We start from the raw sequence: 14,749 nt of genomic DNA on the forward strand, positions 1-14,749 counted from the left end.
TAATCCATAAAACTACTAGGCAACCAACGGGACGGGAGAAGATAGTTGCAAATGACATATCAGATAAAGGGCTAGTATCCAAAATCCATAAGTAACTCACCAAACTCCACACCTGAAAAACAAACAATCTAGTAAAGAAATATGCAGAAAATATGAGCAGACACTTCTCCAAAGAGGACATCCAGGTGGCCAACAGACACATGAAACGATGCTCAGCATCCCTCCTTATCAGAAAAATAGAAATCAAAACCACACTGAGTTACCACCTTACGCCGGTCAGAGTGGTCAAATAAATCCGGAGACTCTAGATGCTGGCGAGGATGTGGAGAAACGGGCACCCTCCTACACTGTTGGTGGGAACGTAAATTGGTGCAGCCCCTCTGGAAACCAGTGTGGAAGCTCCTCAAAAAATTAACAATAGAACTCCCCTATGACCCAGCAATAGCACTGCTAGGAATTTACCCAAGGGATCCAGGAGTGCTGATGCATAGGGTCGCATGTACCCCCAATGTTCATTGCAGCACAGAATGAAATCTGGCCATGTATGGCAACATGGATGGACCTAGAGGGTGTTATGCTGAGCGAAATAAGTCGGGCAGAAAAGGAGAGATACCATATGTTTGCACGTATAGGAGGATTAGGAGGAACTGAACGGACCGTGGGGGAGAAGAAGGGGGAAAAATAGTGGGGGAGAGGGAGGGAGGCAAACCATGAGAGACTCTTGAATGCCAAGAACAAACTAAGGACTGATAGGGGTGTGGGGGAGGGGAAAGGGGGTGATGGGCATGGAGGAGGGCACTTATGGTGAGCACTGGGTGTTAGATGGAAACCAACTTGACAAACTATTAAAATATATATATACATATATGTGTGTGTGTGTGTGTATGTATGTATATATATATAAAAGAATTGAGATCATACCATGCACACTTTCAGATCACAATGCTATGAAACTTGAAATCAACCAGAGGAAGAAGTCTGAAAAACCTCAAAACCATGGAGGTTGAAGAACACCCTACTAAAGAACGAATATAAAAAGTTACATTGCCAATCAGGCAATTAGAGAAGAAATTTAAAAACATCTGTGGAAACAAAAGAAAACGAAAATGCAATAATCCAAACTCTATGGGATGCAGCAAAGGCACTTCTAGGAGGAAAGTACATTGTTCTCCAGGCTTATTTTAAGAAATTAGAAAAAGCACAAGAACAAAATCTAATAGCATACCTAAAGGAACTAAAAGGAGAGCAACAAGAGCACCCCAGACCCAGTAGGAGAAGTGAAATAATAAAAATCAGGGCAATAATAAACCATATAGAATCCAAAAAAAGCTAGTTGAACTGATCAATGAAACCAAGAGTTGGTTTTTTGAAAAAGTAAACAAAATTGACAAACCTAAGCCAGGGTTTTCAAAAAGAAAAGAGAGAGCACCCAAATAGACAAAATCTTGAATGAAAATGGGCTTATTACAACCAATCCATCAGAAATACAAGCAGTTGTCAGGGAATACTATGAAAAATTATATGCCAACAAGCTAGACAACTTAGAAGAAATGGACAAATTCCTAAACACACACGCACTACCAGAATTCACACAGAAGGAGATAGAAAATCTGAACAGATCCATAACTAGTGAAGAAATTGAATCAGTGACCAAAAATCCCCCAACAAATAAGAGACCTGGGCCAGATGGCTTCCCTGTGGAATTCTACCAGACATTTAACACAGAGTTAGTACCCATTCTTCTCAAGCTATTCCAAAAAATAGAAATCGAAGGAAATCTTCTGGCCTCATTCTATGAAACCAGCATCACTTTGATTCCCAAGCCAGACAGAGATCCAACCAAAAAAGAGAACTACAGGCCAATATTCGTGATGAATACGGATGCAAAAATCCTGGGTGGCACAGGATGTTAAGCGACCGACTTCAGCTCAGGTCATGATCTCACGATCCGTGGATTCGAGCCCCGCATCAGGCTCTGTGCAGACAGCTAGCTCAGAGCCTGGAGCCTGCTTCAGATTCTGTGTCTCCTTCTCTGTGACCTTCCCCTGCTCGCTTGCGCGCTCTCGCTCTCTCTCTCTCTCTCTCTCTCTCTCAGAAATGAATAAAACATTAAGCAAAAAGATGATGTGGTTCATCTATACAGTGGAATACTACATGGCAATGAGAAAAAATGAAATCTGGCCATGTTGTAGCAACATGGATAGAAATTGAGGGTGTTATGCCGAGTGAAATAAGTCAGGCAGAGAAGGACCTGTACCATATGTTTGCTCATATAGGTGGATTAGGAGGAGCTTAACAGAGGACTATGGGGGAGGAGACGGGGAAAAAATAGTTGGGGGGGGGAGAGAGAGGCAAACCATGAGAGACTCTTACTCTTTTTTTTTTTTTTTTTTTGTTTTTTTTTTTTTTTTTTTACAAATACTTTATTGTCAAATTGGTTTCCAGAGACCAATCTCTCTTGAATGCTGAGAACAAACTGAGGGCTGATAAGGGTTGAGGGGGGAGGGAACGGGGGTGATGGGCATGGAGGAGGGCACTTGTGGATATGAGCACTGGGTGTTATATGGAAACCAATTTGACAATAAACTATTTAAGAAAAAAAATAAATCCATCTGGTCCAATGTGTCATTCAAAGTCATTGTTTCCTTGTTGGTTTTCATTTTAAATGATCAGTCCATTAACATAAATGGGGGTGTTAAAGTCCTCTATTATTATTGTATTACTGTGAATTAGTTCCTTTATGTTTGTTATCATCTGTATTGTGTATTTGGGTGCTCCTTTGTGGGTGCATACTCATAGTTGTTACAGTTTTTGGTTGGATTGTCTCCTTTTATATTATTATATAATATTCTTCTTTGTCTCTGGTTACAGTGTTTGTTTTAAAGTTTTTTCCAGTTATAAGTATTGCTATTCTGATTTTTCTTTTGTCAACCATTTGCATGATATATGTTTCTCCATCCCTTCACATACCACCTACAGGTGTCTTTATGTCTAAAATGAGCCTCTTAGGCAGGATGGGTCTTCCTTTTTTATACATATTGTCACTGTATGCCTTCAGTTGGAGTGTTTAGTCCAATAACATTCTAAGTACTTATTGATAGGTACATATTGCCATTTTGTTACTTGTTTTGTGGTTGTTTCTGAGATTTTCTGATCCTTGTCTTTCATGGTTTGCTGATTTTCTTTAGTGATATATTTGGATTTTTTTCTCTTCTTTGAATATTTGTGGTTTTTGATAGATGGTTACCATGATATTTGCATATAATCTCTTTTGCATATAGTAGTCTATATTAAGTTGATTGTGGTTTACGTTTGAACCCATTCTTTTCTCCTCCCTGCGTTTTAGGTATTTGTTGTTATATTTTATATTTTTTTTATGAGTTCCTTGATACTGTCACTTTTTTTTTTAATGTTTATATTTGAGATAGAGAGAGAGATACAGAGCATGTGCAGGGAAGGGGAAAAGAAAGAGTGGGGGAGAAACAGAATCTGATGCACGCTCCAGGCACTGAGCTCTCACCACAGAGCCCAATGTGGGGCTTGAATTCACAAACCTCAAGATCATGACTTGAGCTGAAGTCAGATACTTAACCAAGTGAGTTGCCTGAGTCCCCTGCTATTGTCACTTTTGGTCTCTCCTTTCTACTCAGAGTCCTCTTTACTATTTCTTACAGGGCTGGTTTAGTTATCATGAACTCCTTTAATTTTTGTCTGGGAAACTCTATCTTCTATTCTGAATGAGAATCTTGCTGGATAAACTATTCCTGGCCACAGATTTTTCCCATTCAGCACTTTGACTATATCATGCCACTGCCTTCTGGCTTGCCACGTTTGTTCTGAAAAATCTGCTTGCCTTCTCTGTTTTCCCTCATAGGTTACCAACTTCTTCTGTCTCGCTCCTTTTTTTTTTTTATGTTTTATTTATTTCTGAGAGAGAGACAGCATGAACAGAGGACGGTCAGAGAGACAGGGAGACACAGAATCTGAAACAGCCTCCAGGCTCTGAGCTAGCTCCCAGCACAGAGCCAGATGTGGGACTCGAACCCACAAACCGTGAGATCATGATCTGAGCCGAAGTTGGACGCCCAATCGACTGAGCCACCCAGGCGCCCCATGTCTTGCTGCTTTTTGATTCTTCTTTATCGTTATATTTTGCTAATTTACAGTGTGTCTTGGTGTTGGTCTGCTTTTGTTGATTCTGTTGGAGGCTCTCTGTGCCTCATCTCATGCACCTGTATATCTGTTTCCTTCCCCAGATTAGGGAAGTTTCCAGCTATATTTCTTCAAATAAATTTTCTACCCCCTTTTTCTCTCTCTTCTTATTGGCCTTCTTGTAGTAGTGAATGTTATGTTTTGTGGACTCACTGAGTTCCCTAAGTCTATTTTCACGTGCATATTTCTTTTCTCTTTTGTTCAGCCTGATTACTTTCCATTACTCTTGTCTTCTAGGTCACTAATTCATTCCTCTTCTTCCAGCCTGCTATTTATTCTATCAAGTGTGAGTTTCATTTCATTTATTGAGCCCTTTATCTCTGCATTAAGGGTCTCACTTATGTTGTCTTCCACTATTTCCTCAAATCCAGTGGGTGTCCTTATGATTATTGCCTTAAATTCTCTGTCAGGCATGTTACTTATATTTGTTTCATTTAGATTTCTGGCTATGACCTTTTCCTGTTCTATTATTTGTGTCAAATTTCTCTTCGTTTTGTCTGCCTCTTTGTCTCTGTTTCTTTGTTAAGAATTTCAGCTATGTCTTTTGCTCTTAAAAGTAGTAGTGACCTTATAAAGAAGAGATCCTAGAATGCCCTGCAGTGTCCCCTGTTCACCAGAACCTCGTATTTTAGGAGAGTATCCTGTATATGATGCTTATGTCTTAATATTTTGTCTGAGCCACTTTTTATTTCACTGCGGTCATCTGTACTGACTCTGTCTTTTGTGGGCTGTACATGCTCTGTGTGGCATATTTGGGACCCAGGCAGGTCAGCTCTGAGGGGGCACAGCTACTGGTGAACTTGAGAGCTGGGTGGCAGTGTTAGGAAAATAGGAGTTGGACCACTAGTCCTATGCCAGATTCTCCAAAGTACTGCAGCAGCTGGGGACACAGTGCACAACTGTGCACCAGGTGGCTGGGCAGGACATGTGCAGCTTTAACAGAATTTGCCCTGGGTGGGTGAGTCCTCAAGAGACCTCATGGCCATGGGTCACTGCTTGCTGGTTAGTCAGTGTCTCTGTAGCCTCACCTCCTGCAGGTTGCTCTGTGTTAGTAGCTGCATGGCAGGGGAGAGAAATGGCACCTGCTGCCTCTCTCCTTTTCAGAGAAATCCCCCAACATGCTCCAAAATCAGCATGAAGAGATCTGTCTCCCTTTTGCTCCAGTACTGTGTAAACTGCTGTTTTTATGTTGCTTCTCCACATAAGCTGCTGTCTGTTAAAGGGTAGCAACCAAGTGATAGCTGGCCCATTGCTGAGTCAGCAGAAGTTTAAAGCTCCAGACTCCTAAGTCCCAGTGGTTTTATAAACTGATGGAATTCAGCCCCTCTGGTGTTTTTCAATTTTTTGTTTGTTTTTTTGTTTGAGAGAAAGAGATCACACGCTAGCTGGGAGAGGGGAAGAGGGAAAGAGAGTCTTAAGCAAGCTCTTTGCTCAGCAAGGAGCCCAGTGCAGGGCTCTATCCTATGAACCTGGGATCATGACCCAAGCTGAAATCAAGAGTCGAATGCTCAACTGACTGAGTCATGTAGGTGCCCCCAGCCCCTCTGGTTTTTAAAGCCAAACATTATGGGGATTAGTCTCCCTATATGAGTTTCCTGGTGTGAGTGCCTGTTTTCCCTGCCCTCTCTATATACCCTGCTCCCTCCCTTCTATGGGCAGCCTCTCTTGGCCTTTTCTTACCTTCCTAACTTTTCTGATGTAGGTGTTTCTCTGTATATTGTTGTGATCTTTGTTCTGCTGGTCTTTGAATTGCTCTTCAGACTTGGATATGGATGATATCTAGTTATAAATGTGGAAGTAGATGAACTCAGGGCCCTCCTACTCTGCCATCTTTTAGGCTCCTTTGTACAGTGGTTTTTTATTTTTATTTTTATTTATTTAAGTAGTCTCTACAGTGTGGGACTTGAACTCACAACCCCGAGATCAAGAGTTGCATGCTCTTCCAACCAAGCCAGCTAAACAGGCACAGGGGTACAGCGGTATATTAGAAAATAATTTTTATGTTATATCACAATGAAAGTTCCAAATTGGGATGAGCAGAAATTATACACAATTTTCAGACTCTAATGAAACAAACCTAAAATAAATAAAAGCAACTTTTGGAGCACCTGGGTGGCTCAGTTGGTTAAGCATCCAGCTTTGGCTTGGGTCGTGATCTCACGGTTTGTGGGTTTGAGCCCCATGTCGGGCTCTGTGCTGACAGCTCAGAGCCTGGAGACTGCTTCAGATTCTGTCTCTCCCTCATAAAATAAACACAAAACTTTGGCGTGTTTAAATTTGGAGAGGGGCGTCTGGGTGGCTCAGTGAAGCGTCTAACTCTTGATTTTGGCTCAGGTCATGATCTCACAGTTGTGAGATTGAGCCCTGTATTGGGCTCCGTGCTAAGAGTGCTTAGGATTCTCTCCCTCTCTTTCTGCCCCTCTCCCCTACTTGCATTCTCTCTCTCAAATAAAAAATATAAAGTATTAATAAATTTGGAGAAAGTGGACCAAACCAAAAATTAGAACCTCGAATTTAGTCCAGATACACCAAATTTGAGTCAAGGAAAGTGTAAAATAATTTACTAGGAACTAAGAAAAAAATTTGACTCAGTATCAAAAAATTGCTTCACCTAACAATCTGGATATATTTTTTTCTAGCAGTTTCTTTCACACATTTAACAAAGATGACTCCATCTCTAGTTTTTTTAGAACATTACAAAAAAAACCTTGGTGATGTGTTTTATTAAAGTTTATCTAAAGCTGATTATTAGATCTAAGAGCACACATTCCCACCTTAAAAGAAAAAGATACATCTCACATTCATATGCAGAAATCTTGAATGCTAGAAAATGTATTTCTCCAGTGGTAATCTATGATATTTAATTTGAGTTTATTAGCCAGCCATAAAATTCTAATCGTATATTCACCTTGACAGCGTTGGTTGGGGGCGGGGGGAGGGTGCACCACTCACATTGTAGTCTGTGTGAATGGTGCCCCCTGTGACGTGCAGTATCTAGTCTTACAAGGTAGCCCTGGGTTAAGACAGTGCATATGCTCTTGCTGGAAGATGTTTGTATTAGCTTAGAAGGGCTTCAAGGAGAGGACCATATTATTGTGTTTGTTTTTTCCTTTTCAGATTTAGGAAGTTAGGGACATTTAAAGTATAACAAGCACCATAGGTAGCTGTTTCTTGTGACTCTTCAGAACAAGGAACCAGGTAAGTGACAACTCAACATGGTCTTACTGCTTCCCTCTATGTCTACAGATGGGGAACAGGATGGAACAGCTACAAGTATGGATGCTTCTACCCAGGGCTTACTAGAAGGTATTGGGCTTGATGGTGATACATTGGCTCCCATGGAGACAGATGAACCTACTGCCTCAGATTCTAAGGGCAAATCTAAAATCACACCTGCTATGGCTGCCAGAATCAAGCAAATCAAGCCTTTATTGTCAGGTGAGTGATTCTTTTTCTTCCTACTCCCTTTTCTGGGTTTCAGAGTCTTAACCAGTTCTCAGACAAATTCAGTTGATATGGCTGTGTTGTTTCCTTTAAGGAACTTTTAAACTTGGGTGGCTTGTCTTCAGATGTATTTAATACAGTGTCTACTATGTGACAGGCTCTGTACTAAGTGCTCGAGAACAGAGATAAAGAGACTCGTTTCCTGAAAGCCATGTCTACACCTCCTTTTCTTTAATTCCTTCCTTCCTACTCATTTTTCAACTATTGCAAATGGCTTCTGCTCCTACCATTCCACTGAAATGTCTCGCTGGAAACTTGTTGCTAAGTCCATTGGATACTCTTCAGCCCCTTTCTCATTTTTCTGCAGCAAAATAGTTGGCCCACCACCTCAGAAAACTCTTTTCTTGGCTTCTCTGGTATGAAACTGTCCTGTTGCCCTGTTACTTGTCTGGCTTCTCCACCCAGTCTTCCTTTTCCTTCCTTTTTGACCCTTAAACATAGTTGGCAAGTGACATGGTTGATTCATGTTTTAATAATGTAATTTTAGCAGCTCTGTGGAGACCACATTAACAAGATACAAGACTGCATTAAAGATGTGCACTGATCTTTGTCTTCTTTTGCCCCTTAATGTTTAAGGAACATATTTTGTATGTTCCTCAATATTTGCCTCTTTCTGACACTTTAATGTAGAGGAAAGTGAGGACATAACTCCTGGGAATCTGGAGCTGGGCCCCAAAACAAGCAGAAAATGGCCTTTGGTGGTTCTATTTGTTATTTTAAACTCCCTTGAACTTTACATTCTGTTCTAATTTGTTTAATTCTACTCCTTTTGTTTTAATTTGAAAATCTACCACCACAAACCCTATATTGAAGGACCAAGAGACCAAGAAGGTGCTCATGGTTTACCTCTACTTTTCTTTGCTTGACCTCTTGGACTACTATGACCTTAGTAAAATAAGGGGTTTCTGTGTGGGCCCGGCCCATGCTTTTAATGTCTATTTATCTGTGGTTACTGGCCTTTTATTTTCCTTTCTTATCCTTGCTAACAACTTTTGAGCTGTTTGTGAAACAAAGTGTAGTCTTAAGTTCGGATACATTGGTTTTTCAAAGTCTGGGCATAACCAGCATCCAGCCAAGCAGTGCAAATATCTGTACCTAGTATTAGGAGATCCTGATTTGGATGGATTAGGAAGAACGGCATGTTCCTTTTTTCTTATGCTGTTTAACTCCGTGTACTAAGCTTTGGGTATGATATGTACTGCCAGCTCTAGTAGTAATAGAGCCTATTTTTCACAGTGCAGGTACACAATTAAGAAATGTTACTTTGACTCAGATCTAACCTTTCTTATCTCTGGATCATGATGAAATGTTTCTGAAATTCTGTAGCAGTATTTTCATTCATGATTTTGAGTAATATTCATTGTAAAAATATAAAATACAGAGAAGGGGCGCCTGGGTGGCTCAGTCGGTTAAGCGTCTGACTTCGGCTCAGGTCATGATCTCGCGGTTCATGGGTTCGAGCCCCGCGTCGGGCTCTGTGCTGACTGCCAGCTCAGAGCCTGGAGCCTGTTGCGGATTCTGTGTCTCCCTCTCTCTCTGACCCTCCTCTGCTCATGCTCTCTCTCTCTCTCTCTCTCTCTCTCTCTCTCAGAAATTAAAAAAAAAAAAATCCAAAAAAAAAACCCCCAAAAAAAGACATTTAAAAAAAATACAGAGAAATAAATGGTTTAAGAAAAACAAGGAAACGCCCAAATAGAATATGTCTGGACATGTTTCCTTTCTCTTTTTCTACATTTCCTTTTATAAGTTTATATTTGGATTCTACTCTCTTTTTGGTTCAACGACATGTACCAAAAAGCATCCTACAAAGATGAGAACTTGAAATACTTATAGTCAATCTACCTAACACCTTAGCAAAGGCATTTATAAAATTGTTAAGCTTTTCCTAGCAATATTTTTAAAGTTCTGTAGGCATTTTAAGTGATTCCATAACCCAGTAGATGTATTCATTTACTTAACTGATTATATTGCCGTGTTGCTTTTTCTACAAAGATAGTTTCGATTTATACTTCCTTTAACAGTATGTTTACCTTATTTGTCTTTCACATTTGTTATATAATGAGTGCCAACATAGTTCTCTGTCTCCTGCCTTCAAAAGAGGCATTTATTGGGGGAGGGTCAAGATGGCTGAGAAGTAGTGAGCTCCGTGCATTGCACTTGCTCCCATATCTCACACGGAAAAGATCTGAAGCCATAGGAAACCTTACAGAACCCAAGTGACTGGGAGAAAAAGTACACAGAATCCACTGAGAAAGCCTTCTAATGTGAGTGCGAACTGGGGAAGATAAAATCGGGCTGGGATCGGAGACTTGGGGCGATCCCCCTCTGCGGGGAGTAAGAAGGGAAAGAGAGAGTCCGAAACTACTCAACACATGGTCCCTGTCGCTGGGGAACAGAAAAACCTCCGCTTGGGGCACAGAAGGACCATGCGCACCAGGTCCCCGCGCGCCAACTTGTCCGGGAGGGGACGCGCACCGACCGCTCCTTTTTGCTCCTGGCTGCCTGGACCCCTAGAGAGGCCCCATGCCGACCGCGCCATTGTGCTCCTGGTTGGCTGGATCCCTGGAGGAGCTGCACGCGCATGTACTGGGCCTCTGCACTCCTCGCTGGCTGGACCCCTAGAGGGAAGGCAAAGGGCTTAAATCTGGGATATTTGCCCGCGAGTTCATGTTTCGGGTGATGAGACACAGAGGGACCCGGTTTCCCGCTCTCCAGCAGGCCCAGCGCGCCCCCCAGGCAAACCCCCATCCTTGCTCCCCAACCCGACCTGGAGGAGAAGAGAGCAGTGATTCTGACTCCATCCCCAGGGCTAGGCTAGAGGCTTGGAATTGCCCTGAGGGGATTGCCTGCGAGGTTGTGTCTATGGCAATATCAGTGGGGCACGCTGACTAGGATTTGGAAACTAGGCCTGGCCTGGGTGAAAGAGCGCAACGCACTTTGGCTGCGCCCCCGGCACAGGGAGTTTACACACCCAAAAAAGCAAGGTGCAACACTTGGTTCAAGAAGGGACTGGAGCGCCGCCACTCTCCTCCCCACAACCGCCAAAGCAGAACTCCCGCCTGACACATTGGATCACACCCCACGCCCATCCCTGCTAGAGAGCTGCCCTCCTCACCCCCCCCTCCCGGAACACTGACCTGATTAACTCTGGTCACCAGCTTGCTTAAACAGCCACATTTAGTCTATTCTGTAGATGTAAATTCAACACTACCTAACTTATCATCTCTGTCTCTCAGGAGTAATTAGACTATATAGTTTCTCTCTGTTATCTCTGGATAACACCAGTGTCCCTTTCTCACCCATCCAACCAAATTCCACCCTTTAGCTCTTTGGAAAAAGCCTCTTATCCCTTCTGCCTGTACATACTATTTCCAGTTTTGCCTCATCCCTGCCCTGTCTTCTCTCTCTTTCTCTATGCTCTTCAACCAGCACTGCATACACCCGGCTATGTAATTGTAGCTAGGAAACCCAGTTATATATGCTTTAAACCATTCTTTGTCCATCGGTTTTCTTCTTTTTGACCTTTTCACGTATTTTTTATTATCTATTATTCGCCTTCCCACCTCCGTCTTTTCTCTTAACTTTTTCGTTTTCCCTCTTGGTTTGCAAGTTTGTTGGATTTGTCTGTGCGTTTGTGTGCCTCTGCTCCCTGTGTGTGTCTGTCTGTTTTCTTCTCCAGAGCTACCTCAAGAAACAAGCCAAAGTACATATGGTGGAGAGTCCCAGATATCACTACGAGTAGGAAAATAAAATAACCAAGGTCTCAACAAGAGAGACCAAGAGATACCATTCAAAAAAAACACTCTGAAAGGATACGCCCTGGAGAGTCAAAGAGCCTTCTTGGGTACAGCAGCGCTCACAGGTTCAAAGAGCATAACAAGTCTTTAAAACTAACAAGAGATAGGAAGCCAACCAAAATGACAAAACGAAAGAGCTCTCCTCCAAAGAAATTCCAAGACGAATTGACAGCTAATGAACTGCTCAAAACAGATATAAGCAGCATAACTGAACAAGATTTTAGAATAGTAATCCTAAAATTAATAGCTGGACTTGAAAAAAGCATAGGGGACATCAAAGAAACTATGGCTACAAGCAACATGGAACAAAAAAGTAGGCATGATGAATTAAAAAATGTGATAAATGAGATACATAATAAATTGGAGGCATCCAATGCACAGATTGAAGGGCAGAAAGGAGAATAAGTGATTTAGAAGACACCATTGTAGAAAAAGAGGAAACTGAGAGAAAAAAAAAAGACAAACTGATCCAGGAACATGAAAGAAGAATTCGAGAACTCAACGGTATGGTCAGACGCAACAACATCCGTATCATAGGAATCCCAGAAGAGGAAGAGAGAGGGAAAGATGCTGAAGGAGTCCTGGAACAAATTATAGCAGAGAACTTCCCCAACCTGGGGAAGGAAGTAACGTTGAAATACAAGAGGCACAAAGGACTGCCCTCAGACGTAACTTGAATCCGTCTTCTGCACGGCATATCATAGTAAGAATGGCAAAATATAAGGACAAAGAATTTTGAAAGCAGCTAGGGAGAAAAGCGACCTAACATACAAAGGGAAACCTATCAGAGTGGTCACAGACCTATCTACTGAAACCTGGCAGGCCAGAAAGGAATGGCAGGAGATCTTCAATGTGATGAACAGAAAAAATACGCAGCCAAGAATCCTCTGTCCAGCAAGCCTGTCATTCAGAATACAAGGAGAGATAAAAGTCTTTCCAAATAAACAGAAATTGAAAGAATTTGTCACCACAAAGCCAGCCCTACAAGAGATCCTGAGGGGAACGCTCTAAAGGAAATGTTGTAAGGAACAAAGATACCAGAGACACCACCACAAACATGAACCCCACAAAGGACACAAAGACTCTAAACCCACATATTTCAATAATAACATGGAATGTAAATGGGCTGAATGCTCCAATCAAAAGACATAGGGTAGCAGAATGGATGAAAAAAACAAAATCCATCTATATGCTGTCTACAAGAAACTCATTTTAGACTGGAAGATACCTTCAGATTAAAAGTAAGGTGATGGAGAAATATATATCATGCTACTGGAAATCAAAAGAAAGCCAGAGTAGCTATACTTATCTCAGACAAACTGGACTTTAAAGACAATAACGAGTTGAAGAAGGGCATTACATAAAAATTACATGGTCTATGCATCAGGAAGAACTAACAATCATGAATGTTTATGCACTGAATATGGGAGCACCTAAATACTTAAAAAAATGACAAACAGAATCTTATAGGTAAGAATGTGCTAATATCAGGGGACTTTAATACTCTGCTTACAGCAATGGATAGATCATCCAGACAGAAAATCACTAAAGAAATAATGGACTTGAAAGACACATTGGACCAGATGAATCTGACAGATATATTTAGAACTCTACATCCTGAGGCCAGGGAATTCACTTTCTTCTCAAGTGCGCATGGCACGTTCTCCAAGATAGATCCCATACTGGGACATAAAGCAGCCTTCCATAAATATAAAAGAATTGAGATCCTACCATGCACACTCTCAGATCATAATGCTTTGAAACTTGAAATCAGTCACAGGAAGAAGTCTGGAAAATCTCCAAAAACATGGAGGTTAAAGAACACCCTACTAAAGAATGTATGTGCCAATCAGGCAATTGGAGAAGAAATTTAACAATATATGGAAACAAATGAAAATGAAATCACAACAATCCAAACTCTATGGGATGCAGCAAAGGCAGTCCTAAGAGGAAAGTACATTGCACTCCAGGCCTATTTCAAGAAATTAGAAAAAGCACAAGTGCAAAATCTAACAGCTCACCTAAAGGAACTAGAGGCAGAGCAACAAGAATGCCCTAAACCCAGTAGAAGAAGAGAAATAGTAAAAAATCAGAGCAGAAATAAACAACATAGAGACCAAAGAAACAATTGAACAGATCAATGAAACCAAGAGTTGGTTTTTTGAAAAATTAAACAAAATTGACAAACCTCTACCCAGGCTTCTCAAAAAGAAAAGAGAGAGCACCCAAATAGACAAAATCTTGAATGAAAATGGACTTATTACAACCAACCCCTTAGAAATACAAGCAATTATCAGGGAATACTATGAAAAATTATATGCCAACAAATTGGACAACGTAGAAGAAATGAACAAATTCCTAAACATACACTCAGTACCAAAATTCACACGGGAAGAGAGAGGAAATCTGAATAGACCCATAACGAGTGAAGAAATTGAATCAGTGGTCAAAAATCTCCCAACAAATAAGAGCCCTGGACCTGATGGTTTCCCTGGGAAATTCTACCAGACGTTTAAAACAGAATTAATACCAATTCTTCTCAAGCAATTCCAAAAAATAGAAATCAAAGGAAAACTCCCGGACTTATTTTATGAAGCCAGCATCACTCTGATTCCCAAGCCAGACAGAAATCCAGCGGAAAAAAAAAACAAAAAAAACTACAGGCCAACATCCTTGATGAATACGGATGCAAAAATCCTCAACAAGATCCTTGCAAATCAAATCCAACAGCACATAAAAAGAATTATCCACCAAGATCAAGGGGGATTCATTCCTGGGTTACAGGGCTGGTTCAGTATGCGCAAATCAATGTGATACATCACATCCACAAAAGAAAAGGTAAAAGCAATATGATCCTGTCAATAGATGCAGAAAAAGCATTTGACAAAATATAGCATGCCTTCTTAATAAAGACCCTCGAGAAAGTCGGGATAGAAGGAACCTACTTAAGCATCATAAAAGCCATCTATGAGAAGCCCTCAGCTAACATCATCCTCAAAGGGGAAAAACTGAGAGCTTTCCCCCCGAGATCAGGAACACGACAGGGATGTCCACTCTCACCACTGTTGTTTAACAGTGCTGGAAGTCTTAGCATCAGCCATCAGACAACAAAAGGACATCAAAGGCATCAGAATTGGCAAAGAGGAAGTGAAACTTGCACTTTTCGCAGATGACATGATACTCTACATCGAAAACCTGACAGACTCCACCAGAAGCCTACTAGAACTGATCCAAGA

At 41.3% G+C, this 14,749-nt stretch overlaps 1 protein-coding gene across 7 annotated transcripts in view; it reads left to right on the top strand.

Annotated features, from left to right (window-relative positions):
- Positions 1 to 14,749, top strand: part of HUWE1 (HECT, UBA and WWE domain containing E3 ubiquitin protein ligase 1) — a 164,995-nt gene that overhangs the window by 92,810 nt on the left and 57,436 nt on the right. For all 7 annotated transcript variants that reach the window (XM_039221008.1, XM_039221009.1, XM_039221007.1 and 4 more), the window contains one exon: positions 7,459 to 7,650. In XM_039221008.1, the coding sequence (XP_039076939.1) occupies positions 7,459 to 7,650 (192 nt within the window). The remainder of the gene's footprint in view (positions 1 to 7,458; positions 7,651 to 14,749) is intronic.

This window comes from Hyaena hyaena, unplaced genomic scaffold (assembly GCF_003009895.1).
Source record: "Hyaena hyaena isolate Hyena2069 unplaced genomic scaffold, ASM300989v1 scaffold_932, whole genome shotgun sequence".
Classification (NCBI taxonomy): domain Eukaryota; kingdom Metazoa; phylum Chordata; class Mammalia; order Carnivora; family Hyaenidae; genus Hyaena; species Hyaena hyaena.